Source organism: Halichoeres trimaculatus, unplaced genomic scaffold, assembly GCF_033239565.1.
Source record: "Halichoeres trimaculatus isolate MK-OKI-2021-1 unplaced genomic scaffold, fHalTri1.1 fHalTri1_scaffold_11, whole genome shotgun sequence".
Lineage (NCBI taxonomy): Eukaryota > Metazoa > Chordata > Actinopteri > Labriformes > Labridae > Halichoeres > Halichoeres trimaculatus.
This window is the reverse complement of record NW_027437189.1, coordinates 10268667-10284985: the sequence shown is the minus strand read 5'-3', so window position 1 is coordinate 10284985 and position 16319 is coordinate 10268667. Positions and strand designations below refer to the sequence as shown.

At 38.5% G+C, this 16319-nt stretch overlaps 1 protein-coding gene across 1 annotated transcript; it reads left to right on the top strand.

Annotated features, from left to right (window-relative positions):
- The first annotated feature begins 5696 nt into the window (after window positions 1-5696).
- On the top strand, window positions 5697-14638 carry eif2d (eukaryotic translation initiation factor 2D). The gene is made up of 15 exons (XM_074680518.1): window positions 5697-5962; window positions 6481-6671; window positions 6778-6861; window positions 6954-7044; window positions 7126-7233; window positions 7809-8077; window positions 8370-8487; window positions 8569-8614; window positions 8708-8814; window positions 8924-9079; window positions 10894-10983; window positions 11540-11635; window positions 12403-12523; window positions 14166-14340; window positions 14439-14638. The coding sequence occupies exons 1-15, from the start codon at window positions 5907-5909 to the stop codon at window positions 14507-14509; spliced, it is 1779 nt and encodes a 592-aa protein (XP_074536619.1). The 5' UTR covers window positions 5697-5906; the 3' UTR covers window positions 14510-14638.
- Window positions 14639-16319: the final 1681 nt, after the last annotated feature.

The following is a 16319-nucleotide window of genomic DNA, read 5'->3' as shown; positions in this document are numbered from 1 at the left end:
TCTTTTAACATGCAACAGTTTACTGGGTACTTTCAGTTTTCAATCTACTGGTCGAAGAAAACCATAAACAGCTGTTCTCTCCTTCTCTGCCAGCGATTAGAGATTGAATAAGTAATTAATGGGCCACTTAATGGGCACTTAATAGGCCTGTGTCACCGTCGTCTTTTAATGGAAGATGACATGTTTTTCCCATCCTAAATGAACACTTTTCTATAACACTTACCAGCTGTGGTTTAAGTATAAAATCTGTATGGATTTATAGAATAATGACAGTTAATATTACTTCCCGACATAAATATCAGCCATGTTTGAAATCTATAGAATAACCTAATGTAATCCGTCATAAGCCTAAACATCTGCTTAGTTCTATTTTTATCTTATTGACAACAAATGTCTGCACAAAAAGACAAAAAAAAAAACCCATATGCCATACTTTAATAGGCTAACTATTTTTCTGTGAATATTTATTTAACAAAATATTCTTTAAATTTCAGAAATTTTGTTTCTCATTCGTCATGTTATTTTTTTGTATTTTATCGGATGCAAAAATAAAACAATGACATGATGCCGACATGGTATATTGGCCATCAGCCAGAGCTGCTCTGTAACTTTTGACATCAACATTAGACTTTGTGAAACCCACATCAGTAAACCACAACCATCCATGATAACTTTTGCGAGCACAGCAGTCTACTATCCTGCCTGTTTTCATTTAAGCAAATCTGGTGTGAGTTAGAGCAGGCATGTACTTACTGAGCACTAAGCCATATGGAGAATAAACAGACTGTTTTAAGCTCTAGGACACATATGATACAGTTACATTAAAAGACTGATTAAATAAAGCAAATACTCTTAGTTTCATTATGAAATAGTTGAAACAGCTTCAGCCAAAGTCAGAAGAGAAATTAATAAGCATGGAAAATGTGCTATTTGGGCAGTAGAACAATTGGGATATAGCTCAGTGATCTTTTATCACAGGAAGAAAAAGTGTGTGTGGAGTTATAGTTACATGTCTTCATGAAAATTACTCTGCATACATTTGCAGAACATTAATGAATGAGTATTTTTATTTTGTGGGTTGGCAAAGAATGTGATTTACGAACACAAATTGTAGACAGCTGACTAATAAGTCTTTCTCATACAGTAAATATATCTTAAAAATCTTCTCTCATGTCCTAAGAGAACATTTCAGAAGACCTCATGAACACCAGTGAAGCAGTCATCGGGGCTTATTGGAGATCTATGGGGTGCCAGTAACAGATGTCACTGATCGTCAGTGAGCCAGAGGGGAAATGCGCTTGATGTTGACATGTTATTCTTTCTTGGTTTGCACACTCTAGGTCAAACTGACACCGCCAACATGGAATACTTTCCAGGAAAACGATCAAATTAGAGGACCATTAAGCTTTTTGCTGTTGATGGAAAAGGAGTGCCTTGTTTCTTATCAGAAACCAGAAGCCTGCAGATGTGGCACTGGTGATAAGTATTGATGATAATACTGATTGGATACTTAGTTTCTAAGTTGTTCTTCCAGCAATTTTGCCTTTATTGGAAAGGACAGCTGAAGAGGCAAGAAGTGGGAAGTAGAAAGTTCGGTAAAACATGCAGCAAGGGCCAAGTGTCACTTGACACCACTGTGTCAAGAGCTATGCTAATGATATAGTTTTAAGATACACATAAAAAACTGGGATTCAAAGTCTCTTTATCTTCTATTTTCAAAACATATTAAAGCAGCAAATGTCTTACTCTCTGTGTCATCTCAGGCCTCTGCATGGAACTACTTTTAGATACAGGCATGTCCTCTCTGTTTCAAGACAACATGACATGCCAGAGGCCAGATACATAATTTACAGACAAGAGCAGAAATTAGACCCTGACAATGCAGCTTGTTGTGTGTCATCCTAAAAATGCAAGAAAATTATAGGACTCTCATCTGATGCCTCAGTGTCCTCACCTCTTGAACTTCAGCAGTGTTCATCGCTAACTCTAAACATTGCCTTTCACTCCAAATACAGGTACTTGGTGGTTGGATGTGCACTGCACAAGCCCTTTGGGTGACAGACTGATCCCAGAGGAATGCACTGAGCTGGTGTAATTATTGATTTTTCATACTGACTGAAAGGGAGGCTTTTAGAGGGGAAGAGGAAAGAGTTTCTTTTATTCTTTTTTCTAAAATTCAAAGGTAAGAGGAGCATCTGTTAGCTCTCAACTACAAGGACTCAGCCTGAAACATCTTGCTTTCTAAACTCTCTTCTTTTTCTACGAATGTGACAAAAGACAGACAACCTCAAGTCTTTGATCCAGTTGACTCAAAAAGAAAGAAAGAAAAAAGAAAGAAAGAAAAGAAAAAATCTTTCAGCTCAAGGAAATTTAGATAACAAGTATCATGAGCAAGAGAGGCCCCACCAACTTCCTGCTGTTGTAAGTGGTCTATCTACATTTCCATCTTGAATGCAGGATACTGTAAGTTCAAATGTACTTTACATAATTTATAACATACTCTGAATGTTTCTGCCTAATCATCGTAGAACTGAAAAGAAACAGATAAGCACATAATAATTGGACAAAAAAAAAACCCTAAGAGCTGCTGTGCTGCATTTGGTTTACTTAGGAAAGGAACGGTGGGGCAAAAAAACGAGAGAAGAGAAGTGAAAGGACAAATTTAATGCAGAGAAAATAAACTGACTGTGACACTATGCCACAGACCAGTGTAGGCTTATAATTTGAGGACAGCATGGTTTCTTAAATATGTTTAACTCAAACCATGTTGGCACAGACTGACCTGCAGTCTTTTTTTATTTGCATTAAACATTCAAACACAGAGCAAATAGCCAATCTCAAAAGTTTGTCATTTTAAAACAGACTGAAGCCAACAAAATTTGGGGGTTCAGGACTAAAATAACAAACAAATTTATCTGTTTTAAGTAAAGTAAATGGTAACGCATCAGTATGTTCAGTAACATGAAAATATGTTATATTAACTTGCTTGGGTCAACATGCATGCAAACACAACACCATGATACACCTGGCTGGAATCAAACCAGGAACCTCCTAGCTGTGAGGAACCAACACTAACCACTGCTCTACTGCAGTGCACTACTTGTCATGAAACATCATTCGAACACACTGGTTAGTCCAAATAGTACTTTAGGTTATATCAGAGTTGAGCCCAACTTTTAGGCGCCGCCCTGTTGGCTATGGCTGCCTTTTGCAGCAGCTCTCTCTTCTTTGTCCGTTTCTTGTATTTTTTTCATCTCTTTTTGTAATCTTTGTATTTGGAGTGAATCATTACTTTGTTTGGCTCATTTGTTGGTCATGGACACCAAACTTTTTGTGGCTCCAGCGATGTTTTTGCTACTTTTTCTCCTGTGTTTGTCTGGAGATCCTACATGTAACCATGGCTACACTGTTTACACGTGAACTCAGCTGTTAGCAGCCTGTAGCATATCAATGCTAACTGGTGTAAGGCCTGATGTCTTCCCACAAAGTGAGGAGAAGGAGGTGAGGACGACATGCTGGTTCTCAGGTGTGAGCTAAGAAGTGACGACATCGACCTGTCCTTCCATCCATTGGTATTGGGAACGTAAGATCTATCTCCAATAAGATGGACGAGCTAGCTGTGCTAACCCAGCAACAGGGGGAATACCAGAGGGCAGAGTAGCATCATGCTGTTCACAGACATGGCTAACGGAGCTAACATCAGACACCAATGCCACGTTGGAAGAGCTTCACCTGCTGTGAGCAGACAGGATCCAGGAGACAGAGACTGAACAGACTGCTGAAGAAGCTCAGTCCTGGACCCTGTGGAGGTGGAGGCTGGCTGAACTGGAGAATGATGGACAAGCTGTCATCATCTATTTTCTTATGGACCTTTTTGCACTTTCTGAAAATTTTCTTACTTTTGTTTTCTTGATTTCTACTTTGATTTCAGTTTTGTTGTACTTTTTACAATGACAATAAAGTTCTATTATATTCTATTCAGAATAAGAAATTACAAAAGCAAAGCCTTTTTATATATCTTTAAAAAAAAAAACAACAAAAAAACAAGACGTGTTGCTAAGAGCCAACCTCCACTATTTGGATTCAGGGTACACATACTGAGGACAACGTGTTGTTTTTTTAAGACATACTTGCCTGTAACCAAACCAGGAACTTTCTGACTGTGAGGCATTAGTATTTACCACCGCCTGAGTGAATTAAGTGAGAAATATTGAATCTGTGACACTCTAAGAACATGATGCTCAACAATACTCTGTGTAGCCTACTTAATACTTAAATTCCTTCACAAGATCCCCGAGTAGCCAAGTGACTGTCCAAGACACGATATGGAGATAATAAAAAACGACTGGGCTGTTATTGTTAGTGGCAAGGCAGAAAGAAATTCAAGGATTTGCATGCAGTGACATGAGAAGGTTTAGGGCCAACTTCCACCATGCCAAAGCTAACAATCAAATTATTATTTACACTCTTCCTGCTGGATTAAATTGGGGAACACATTGCTCTGGAGCGAGGGAAAAAGGAAGCAAATACATTAGAAACAGATTGTCCGAAATGAAGAAGAGGTGTGAGCCATCTGTTTTTAACTTAAAACTCAACTTGAAGGTGATGCGCTCATCCTAGTTTGACTGATCATCGGACAATGACAAAAGACAGCCAAAGTGCACTTGATGTTTTTTTCAATCTTCTCAAATAAAAACAGACAAACTATTTTTCTAATTTTCAGAGAGGTCGATTAATGGTCTAAGAGTGGCCCCATAAACAAATAGAAGTGCTGGGTAGTTAAATCAGCAACAATCTCCAACATATACAAACTACCTCTGGTTGGAACTGACTTGAGATCATTAGAATAATATCAATAACTTTATCCATTTTTATCCTTAACCTAGCTAATGTTTAATCAACTGCTACACTCTGGCTAATGTTAAACTAAGTCAGCTCACCATACAACTGGATGCATCATATTGTAATGTATTTGTGTAAAACGGAGTGTCATTGGCTCCAATTTCTGAGAATACCCTCAGATACATTACAACTCCTGAACTCAAAAGTTGACCTGTGATCTTGTGAATACAATAAAAGGCTGTGTTCATATACACACTTCACTTCTAAACATGCTCAATTGTGATCTTGTCGAAATGACCTCAATAACATCAAGAGGATCAGGCCTTATCTGACACAACAGGCCAAACAGCTTCTGGTACAGGCCCTTTAGCAAATTTCTGATATTACGATTTTTTTTTTTTTTAACATTTTAAAAAATATTTGAAAAATTATTTAAAATAAAAACCTAAGACATAACTTGCACAATTTTATAAACAAAAAAACATTCTCATCTAGATACATACTCACTAAATTTTTTACTATGTTAAGAATTGTATATACTTTTTTTTATTTTATTGGGACAATAAAGTAGATTTTGTGGCTGAATGACTTTAATCTAGGTGAGCTGAGGCAATGTTGCTCGTATGAAAATAAAGGTTGCAGACCCCTGCCCTAGAGTGATGAGTGTCACTATAAATCTGTATAATAAACACAATGATAGGATTCATTCCGCTGCCAAAATCTCATCTTGAATTGTCTTCAAAAATTGATATATCTGTATCATGGACAAAAACTTTAATTAAATATAAATAAAAAGGGAGTAAACTCGACTCTCACGGCTGGTCGTGTACCATCTGTTTAATGGAACGAACTGCCGCGGTACTGTTTCGGATCGGGAATACATATGTGACGGACCAGCAGACCCAACGAGAAACACCTGATCACTGCACAGCCATGAAAACACAAACATAATCCCCGTTTTCTTTGGTGCTGTGACATTTAAGAGATCTTTGTTGATGTAATGAAAATAGTAACATTACCCTGGAGGCAGAGTCGCTTATTTGTTCGCAGTATTTTCAAAGAAGATGTTTGTAAAACCATTTCGTGTCAAGTCCAACACCGCAATCAAAGGATCAGACAGGTGAGTCACTGATTTAGCTGCTTCTATTTCAGTCCAGACGTGTGTTTTCCTCGTTTAACTGGTACACAGATTTCACTTCATAGAAATGCGTCACAGATTTATAAATTCAAACAACACAAGTCATTATTCGATCAGAAAGCAGACACCTTTCACACTGGCATGACAGGTCAAAACATCAGTAACGTTTGTTTATTGACCATGGCTGTCGATCATACTTATGCTGTCCGACTCTTACAGTGTTCTATGTAGTCAGTTTTGAATATCAACGCTAAACATGCATATTTAATCAGCCAGCTGATAGTTGTCTGTCACACTACAGTCAAAGAAAACATGCAATTTCATGACGCGTAGGCTGTAAAGGGAGAACTAAAAAGTAAACTTTTACACTGTAATACTTGTCCTCGCTTTTTCCATAAAAGTTTTATGCTGTTGAATTCTCAGTCTCTGTAACACTAAGACATACCTTCCTAAATACAACTCACTGAAAGATGATCTTTAATTTTTTGTGTCACTTCCAGGAGAAAGCTCAAAGCTGACATTTCAGCAGCCTTTCCGTCATTATCTGCTGATGAGTTGTCTGAACTGGTCCCAAACAAGGAGGAATTAAATGTTGTGAAGATTTATGCACATAAAGGAGATGCTGTGACACTTTACGTTCTTCATAAAAATCCACTCTTCTTTGAACTGGAGAAACAGCTTTACCCTACAGGTAAAAGTCTCAACATCGGTTCATATTGTGATGACAGAACATAATACACTGCATACACATCTGTGGGACTCAAGCGAACATTGCATTGTAATGTTATATTTTGCAGTGTATGTGCTTTGGCGTCATCCCGACCTCCTTCCAGCTTTCAAGACATGGCCTCCTGTGCTTCAGAAAATGATTGGAGGAGCAGGTATGCTTATGTGTCCGAAAATAAAACCTGACCTTAAGCTTAGTGCTGTACAGTTGGACTGATAAATTGATAAGTTCTTGTCTTTTCTGGAGATCTCATGCTACCAGGTGTGGTGTTGCCATCAAGTGGTCTCCCAGATGTGAATCGGGGCGACTGTTGTGCTGTTACAGTCGTGAACAATAGGTAAGTAATGATAAAAGATGCGGGTACACACCTGAGGTGATGTTCACAAATTTTATTTGCTGTTACTCTGATGGATTACAGGGCTCCTTTGGCGGTTGGCACTGCTGCTCTGTCGAGTGCAGATATGCAAAGTGCTGGTATGAAAGGGAGAGGAGTGTGTGTTCTTCACACATATATGGACAGTCTCTGGTAAGTTGGCACAAATAGTTTATCCAGTCTTTTTTACCTATTGTGTTAAAAGCAAAATACTTTAACAACACAGAGTTTGCTCATTTTGAAGGTGAAAAACATGCCCAAGCTAACCTAGTTTCCATATCACTTAAGTTTGGTACCTAATGAATTATTTAATCTAATAACCACACATTGTGGCTTGACTTTCTGTCACTAACTCCCTTGATTCTGACTGAGTTTTCTCACAACCTCAAAGTAATGAGACACCTGAAAATCAGTGGTGCAGGCCAAGAAATAGTAACAACACAAGATATTTATCAGTGCACTTAAAAGCAGTTTGCTAACCATGTGCCAGCTCTACCAGTGCTTTGCTCAACAGAAGTCAGTGTCAAGTTTCTAATTTAACTCTCAGCAAAACAAAGTACTTACAACACCTCTAAGTATGTTGTTTTTTAAGATACGAGACATCACCAAAATGATCCACCCCTTGATCAATTTGTTGAACGTGTAGCTAGTTCTGACTGTTCACATAACTTGAACCTAAACTATACAGTCTACAGCATTTGAAGTGAGTTATTCTTATGTATTTTTAGGGCATTTGGAGACAAGTCAGGTCCTCCTTCTATACCAGATGCAGAGAGTGAAGGACGAGAGTTGAATGGAGCGGAATGTGAGGTCACTGAGGAAGAGGAGGAAAAGGCCAAGAGTCAAGTGGAGGAGGAGCCGAGTCCTAGTGAGACCCTCACAGATCAAGCTTGTTCTGGTGTTGAAGAGCTGAGTCTGGCTGTGGAGGAGGGAGAGAAAGGTGAAAAGGACAGCGAGGAAGAAGAGGTGCAAAAGGATGATCAGAAAATGCCACAAGGTATTAAAATAAGAAGTTAAAATGTTGGCCTTAAACCTCGACTTATCGGGTTTTAGTCACAGATTTTGCAGTTAATTAGTTCCCCTTAGTTCATTTGCCATAGTTTAGCACAGGCTCAGCTTTTAATAAGATTCAGCTTCAGTAAATACTTTAATCTTTAACTTGCATCAACTAAAGATGCCCAAGAATAACTGGTTGCAGGGATGAATTTTTGTGGTGATTTTGATGTGGTAAATGAGAAGCACGTTCAGAGAGAAAGGGATGTGACCGGGGTCATTCCTTGATTTCACAGAGATAATGGATGCTCTGCTGTTGCAGTGTTTCCTCCACGCTCTGAAGAGCAAAGTGAAGAAGGCAGAGCTCCCTCTGCTGACCAGTACATTTCTTCGCAACCACATGTTTTCCTGTTGGTAAATACTGCTTCATACTTAAAGAAATGTCAAAGCAACATTTTTTTTTAAAACTAAAAGCATCTGGACTCATTTTTTCAGTCCCAGCGGGAAACAACTGGACATTAAGAAATCCAGCTATAAAAAGGTACTTTAGATTTCCAGAATGTGACATTTGATACACAGACAGAGGCATTTGTAACTCAACAAAATGCATTTATTCCATGTTTTCCTCCAACAGCTTTCCAAGTTTCTGCAGGCCATGCAGCAGAAACATAACCTCGTGCGAGTAAAAGAACTGACCAAGGGAGTCGAGAGCATTGTGGAAGTGGACTGGAAAAACCCAGAGTAAGCCAAGTCCTGCCTCAACTTAAAGAAATTCTTGGTTTGAATTCAAAAAATTCTCGCCAACATTCAGCCCTTTGCATTAGCTTTTTATTGCATTAACTCTTCACAGACTGCGCTCCTTCAGCGTCCCGGAGGAATCAGATGGGGAAGCAGCCACGGTGCAGGATGGAGGGGAAGGGGAAACTCCATACCATCCTCCTGAGATCACAACTCTGTACTCTGTGCCAGCTCGACTGGAGCCTCTCTTCCTGGATGCAAACAAAAGGTTTGTGTGTGTGTGTGTGTGTGTGTGTGTGTGTGTGTGTGTGTGTGTGTGTGTGTGTGTGTGTGTGTGTGTGTGTGTGTGTGTGTGTGTGTGTGTGTGTGTGTGTGTGTGTGTGTGTGTGTGTGTGTGTGTGTTTTGCTAACCCTGGCTCCTGATGAATCCACATGTTTTCTTGGATCAGACAGCAGGGGTACAAAGCAGGGAGAGTTGAAGCTTGTGTGTCATTGCGCATTCAAGAGTTTGCTAATGGACACTAAATTTCCAGGAGCTCTGTTATGTAGCTGAACTAGACAACTGACCTCATCGGAAGAGATAAGATAATAATCTTATGACACCAGTCACACACTTCTAAATCTTAGGCTGTTTTTATCAGCCCTGTGGTTTAACCTAAATTTATCCTGACAGTAGTTTGTAAATGTAACTTCTAGATTCATAACTCATCTACATTACAACATACAGCTATAATATTTTCAAAAACTCTAACATGTTGCACTCTTTGTGATTAGTGACAGAAAGGAGTATGCACGCTTTCTTTATTGTACAGGCCTTTTTTTACAGAGCCATTTTCAATGAGTCATAGCTCAAGGAGCACACATTTCGCCTTTTATCATCTCTGCATGTGAGAAAGTCCTCCATGCCTGTTGTTGAACGTGTTCTGTTTCCCATGCATTTATCATGGTGACTTTTACGGTCAGTATATCTCTAGCTATATGTAACCATCAATGACTCAGTTTCCCACCCAGAACATCTCCAAACGCTTCCAGCAAATCACTCAGAGAGCTCGCCACCCCCAAGCCTCAGACCTATCAAAGCCTAATTCAATCCATGACACTGCTCTGCTCGCGTTGTTTGTCTCCATGTCTGTTTTAAGTAAGAACAATTTGTCCTCTATTACACACTATGTTGCCAACATAATTGGTCAACTAACCTCTAAACCCTCAGATCTCAGCCATTCATTTGACTTTGATTTGGCTGCAGATATGGGAAAATTAGATGCAAAGAGATTCTACCCCCACTTAAGTCATCACTACCATTGTTGTCCCAGACTGGAGCTTTAAAAAAATCTAGTTTCATGCTGTGTTAAGTACATTTTTTTTCTCAGAGGCATGCATAATAAACATAGAAAATCTTGCCTCATTAAACACAGCTGTGGTACTTGTTGACTGGATGACTGAGAGAGGCATCTTGTGTTTGGTTGTTTAACTTTGTGGAAATTTCAAATGGAGAATTGAGCATACTTGCAGAATTTGTTTTTTTTCGTCAGAGGAAGAAATCAAAGTTCTGTTAAGAGTGACTTCATTTCTGATCTTCAAAAGCAGACACTACTTTCCCTCCAAATAGTGAAGTTGTATTTTTTCATACATCAAGAAAATACAACAGAGGATGGAGTAGGAAACTGAGAACAGGGAGCAGGGATGGACACACAGCAGAGGGTCACAGGTCATTTTGGCCTCTGACTGTTGGGAACAGAAGCCTCTGGACATGAGTCACTGGATTTAAACACTGATCATTACAGGCATTAACAACATCAAGAGGCTACTTTAAACAGCTTTGTTACATAATGGAGTCATAGCTTTATAGAGTCTTGATCCATTCGGTGAAAATTAGCTGTGCCAATAAATTCATGATCTTTTTTAATGGAATCAGTATTGTTCATATAAAGATTACCATCAATGTCACATACATTGCATTCCTCTGTTAATATTTGTCTTTTTTAATCCATCAAGATTTCAGAAGCATTGAGGAAACTTATTTTAGCTGAAGATGCCTGGATGATTTTCTTCAATACTGTGTGTGCTTTGGTGTTTCTATAGGAAAGGAGCCATGCTGCAGCCCGCTGAAGTGAGAAATATTGTCACAGAGTATGTGAAGAAGAATGAACTGGTTGATGAAAATAATAAGAAGTAAGTAGACACTTTTCTTCGAAGAAATAGTTTTCCTGCAGATTTTATCTTTCAACCCAACCACAGCACAATTGATTGTCATTGTTCCTGGCTCTGGACTAAATGAATTCATTTCCATCTCACAATTGAACCCTTCATGCTAGTCAGCTGACATAAGATGAGGAAGCAACTAAACAAGACAAAGGGCACAAAGTTCAATCCAACTTTGATGGTGACCAGCAGTTTTTTTATAAACGGGTTCAGTTTTAGAAGGGCACTGAACCCATACAGGACTGACCCCAGACCATGTGATGTTAAATAATTGGTTAAAATGCTTAAATGTGACTCTCATGTTTCGTTTTAGGTAATGAAAATTGTGCATGTTCCTATGTGAAACTAATTGATATTCACTAATGGAAGAAATTAAATCAAACCTGCCCTGCAACACGGAGGCATATTTTTCAGATTTCTCATGTCTCGCTGCAGTTTGTTCCCTGTTTGGGGCTTTTAATGTCCTCTCATGGAGTTTTAAATTCTTCAACACAAGTTGCGTCAATGCTTTTTCTCATTTGAACAGTTTTGTAACCATAAACCCGACTCTGTGTGACTGCTTGCTGGAGAAATCTGAGTATCAGGAGGTGGAGTCTCTCAAGTGGGATGACCTTTTTAGCAGGTAAAGCCTTTTTGTGTTGTTGTTTGTAAGTCATTTCCCAACAATTTTTTCCTTTTGACTTCTTTTGTATTCTGTAATATTATATTCATAACATGTCAGTCTGTGAATGCAAGTTATGTCATCCCAGTTGCAACAAGTTCAGGAGGAGACAGTCACGTAATTGAAGAATGAATGAATTTAAGAATAAGCATCCAAATGGGAATCAGACAGTCTATGTTATCTTTAGTTCACTTTGCTTTTAGCTGCTCAGATTGAGCCAATCTAGTTCCTTATGAGTAATGTGATCAATAGTCATGTGTTGTTTTTAAAAATGGTCATTTTTTTTCACTTTTTGTGTACCATGCCTCGCAAAGTTTCAGTAGTGCTGAAGGTTCTTAAATTGAAGTAGAGATTACTCTCCTGGAAAAGGAAGTTTGTAGCTCCTCTGTGGGTTCTGCTGGCGCTGACTGCCAAGTAAAAAGCAAAATAACAACTTTGTGGGTAAAGATATACAACATGGAGGAGACCACAGAACTGTGACTTGTATTCTTTGCTAGCAGAACACGCCATGAGAGAAGAAAACATGGAGCAAGCTGAAGGAACCCCGGGCATTGTTTTTATTCTTTATCTCTATGGGACAGTGAATACAACAGTTTAACAGACAGATCAACTAAGGTCATTGGTACACATTTTGAAGACTACTAACACAGAGCAGATCTAAATTACTGTAGATGTGTTTATCATTTTACCTCATGGGTTGATAAAACAAAACTTCTCATTTTCCACAGGACTCTGGGAAGAATGCAGGAGTGCTATGAAGTTGTGTTCCCTGGACTTGCACCCGTGAGAAAAAAAGGCCGCATTGAGCCCATAGACATCTCTGTGGCCTCTCGAGGCTCCAATAAGAAGGTAACAGCTTCTTCTACTACAACCATTTAAAGTAGTGCTGTCAGGCATTGAAAAAAATTAATCTAATTAATTACAGGATTTGTAATTAATTAATCAAATTAATCGCATTTTAATCTCATATCTGCTTAAAGTCCCAAAATAAAGAATTTGAATTCCAGGACATTAAAATTACATTAAAAGACATTTAAAAAACATTTAAAAATAAGGTGGGAATATATACAACACATTTTAAGATACCCTGAGGCATAAGGAACAAATGAAACAAGTTTTATGGTTCTATCTTTACAAAATCTACACAGTCCTGCACCTAAGATAAGCTGATTTGATTTTTAGGACTTTTTTGCTTCCGTTGTGGACTCAATTTTTACTGCAATATGAACTTCTATACTTCTATGAGGTCAGGAGAACCATGGCTTAAGGCTAAAAACTGTGAGGAACTATGTACAAAACACTTTTTCCAAGTCTTGGATCAAAGAAGAGTGAAGTAGTTTTAGTTTTACAAGCTCTAAACACTCAAACTGTTGCTGATTGGTGCAGAGCAGCCCCAAGCTGAAACATGACACCAGGAAGATGGAAGGAAATTTTCAAAGAATTCTTTAGATTTAAATACAAGACATTTATCGGTCATTCAGGGCTTGTTTGATGCAGCAAAGAGTGTAAAATTACCTGTTTTTTACAGTATTGAGCTAGAGCAAATGGTTGATTTTCTGTAGATTTTCAAAAAGGACGTGTGAATAAACGAGATGTGGACGGCAGTCCCCTTAACAGCGCTCTCTCTTCCCGGGTTCAAAGCATGTTGCTGACGTCAGGTGTGATACATTCTGGGACCGTCGGAAATGTGAAAATCTGACGAGAACACCACTTTTTCCATGTAGGAGAAATGGTTTGTAAATGCTAGACACTTGAAAATAAGTGCGTCTTTGAACGCCTCGCGGGTTTGGGATCCAGATTAATCTGCATTAATTTTTATAGCGCGTTAATTTGCGGTGTAATTAATTAATCTAATTAACGCGTTAAAATGACAGCCCTAATTTAAAGTCTTAGACTAATCTGAGTTTAAGGCGTCTCTGTGGAGCAACACTTTGGCATTGAGGTGGTTACATCTGAGTGTGAGTTTGACATGCAGAAATACTTAATGATGTAAGCCTGTCGTCTTTTGTTCTGCACAGCACTTCACCCATAGTATAAACAGCTGATGTGGCTCCAGAGTCGGCTGTAAATTCATTTGTTTTTTTGTTGTTTTTTTTGGGCTCAATTGTAGAACTCAGGATAGAACAAGGTGTAAAACAAGGGCAGTCCTGTCAACCCTGTGCTACATTTTATGGCAATGAAAGTCACTGAGTTACTCAAGCTTGAAAGTTTTTAATCAATGAAACTGCTCAAGAGACACACGTAGTGAGTTAAAGAAACCCTACAAGGATGAATTGGCTGACATTTAAAGAGATCTGTTTTTAATCACATAAAGATAAAAATGCCTCCGTAGAATAACACAGAAACTAAATGGCTACAAACCTTTGACTATCGTATAACATGTGATCATGATGATCATACAGCACAGATAAGCGGTGCGCCATTGCCAGTTCATCTGTCATTCAGGCTGCTGACTGCTCTGGTTTTAATAGTTTCCACATTCTCCTCCTAGGTCACCCTGATAAAGAATCTGGAAGTGTACGGTTTGGATCCTGGGGTTGTGGCCACTGCTTTGCAGCACAGAGTCCAGGCCAGCTCTGTCTTACAGCCAGTCCCTGGATCCAAGGACAAAGTCCTGGTCCAGATTCAAGGCAACCAGATCCATCAAGCTGGCAATTTATTGCTAGGTCTGAACGTTAATGTCATTCAAAGCATCTTTAAAACTAATTTGTGTTCATTTGTACAACAAAATAAACTCTATCTTTATCTTTTATCTTGATTTCAGATCACTATCAAATTCCTCGTAAGTACATTCAAGGACTGGAAAAAGCTCCAAAAGGTGGCAAGAAGAAGTAACATTTCAACCCAGGTTACATATGATTTATTGTCCTTAAAGCTGTCTCACTGTAACACAACAAAAAGAAACTATTTGTGTAATAAAGTTGATTAACAGTCATCCTCTCAAGGATGACGATTAAAAAAGTCTTTGTGGCTGATTTTATTTAGAGAGAAATTTGAAGGTGAATTACTGCTGGTATCTTTAAGGTAAGTTGCTCCTGTTGGTAAAGAAAACTTATTTCCATCATATAGATTTTAAGAAAAGATTTTAATGAATATTTTAACCAAACAGATCATTTTTAGCAGTAAAAGCAAGGTGAGATGGGGATTGGCTCTGACATGTTGGTCATTAGGCTGTGTAAACTTCAGATCTTGTTAGGCCATGTTTTTGGGTTCACTTACATGTCGACATTTCAACACATAAAATCAAAAAATAACAAAAACTTGGTTAAACAAGCCTGTTATTTGTGGGATAATAATAAAAATTCAGACTTAAGGAATGAACCACACCGAATGATAATTCATATATCTTCTGCTGCATTTTTCAGTGCTTCTCCATATCTTTACATTCGTATTTGTTTTTAAGAGATCAGCTCAACTTTAATGGAGGCTGTATGCAATTATGCAGCCTCAGCTATGTTGAGGTTTAGTCTCTAACAGTAAAAAGAGGAGTTTACAGCGCTTTGTGTTTTCTTTGAGCTGTATTTACTGCTCAGCTACTACAGCTCAAGACATAACGCATGTGAAAAAAGACACAAGCACTCTGAGTTTAGGCTTATCAAACTGCTTTGTTATGTTTTTAGTTTGCTCCTTGATTTGCAGTTAATAGTTTCCCAAAATACACCAGAATACACGTGGCAAAGCACACATCTTAATCAAGTTATGTTTGCTTGTCTGATTTGGAAACCATACAACATTTGTGTCTAGAGAAATGCAGCTGACGTCTACAGAGCTGCAACCATTCTTGATCATTGAAAAAAAACTTGAAGATTGCTTTATCTGATCATTTTCCACTTTGTGCCAGCCTGTGGTGACTTTTGTGCAAGTTTCTTTTTGAATGGAGGGCCTCATTTGGGGGACCCCCTTTTTTTTCTCAAAGTTTTTTGGTTTGTAAAGGTTGTGCGTAATTCAAAGTCGTTCTCAAATCATTGCTCTATGTATTTTTTTTACCTTCTATCAAAGACTGAACAACTATCTACCTGTGGACATCAGTCAATCTGCAAATTTAGTGAAGAAGTTGGAGCTGTGCCTGACCACAAAGGCAAATATGTACAAAAAGTACAGTTACGGCCTATAGAAGCTGGACTAGACAGTGAAGGGAAAGTTTGATCATAAATGTGGGAAATGTATGTTTTCCATTGATCAATAAACCTCTCATTGCTGCCCTCACAACAACTTTTAGTAAAGTTTTGCCTTTTTGTATTTTTGTACCCTGTCTCTTATCTATGCAGTACCACAAACCAGCAGCAAAGTCATGCTGGTTTCAGGGTATTTTATTTTCATTCCAGGCTTACTCTAAGGCCCCTATTTAATTGATCTCAAACATCCACCGGGAAGAGAACTTGAGCCAACAACCTAGGCACAAAGAGGTTGGGTTAAGAGACTCTAAGTGTGGTTTAGGCATACCATGAAAAACATCTGCTCTATGGACTGTAACATAAGGAAGTAGAACCTGTGATGTCACCCATTTGTTTCTGATGAGAAGTTTTGAAACACATTGTCAGCTGCTGCCATATTGAAGCAACTGACTATCTTAATTATTTGAAGTAGGATGAGACAAAGAGGCGTGCCCAATGTCAATCTGGTAAATGGTTTCATTTTACTCTTA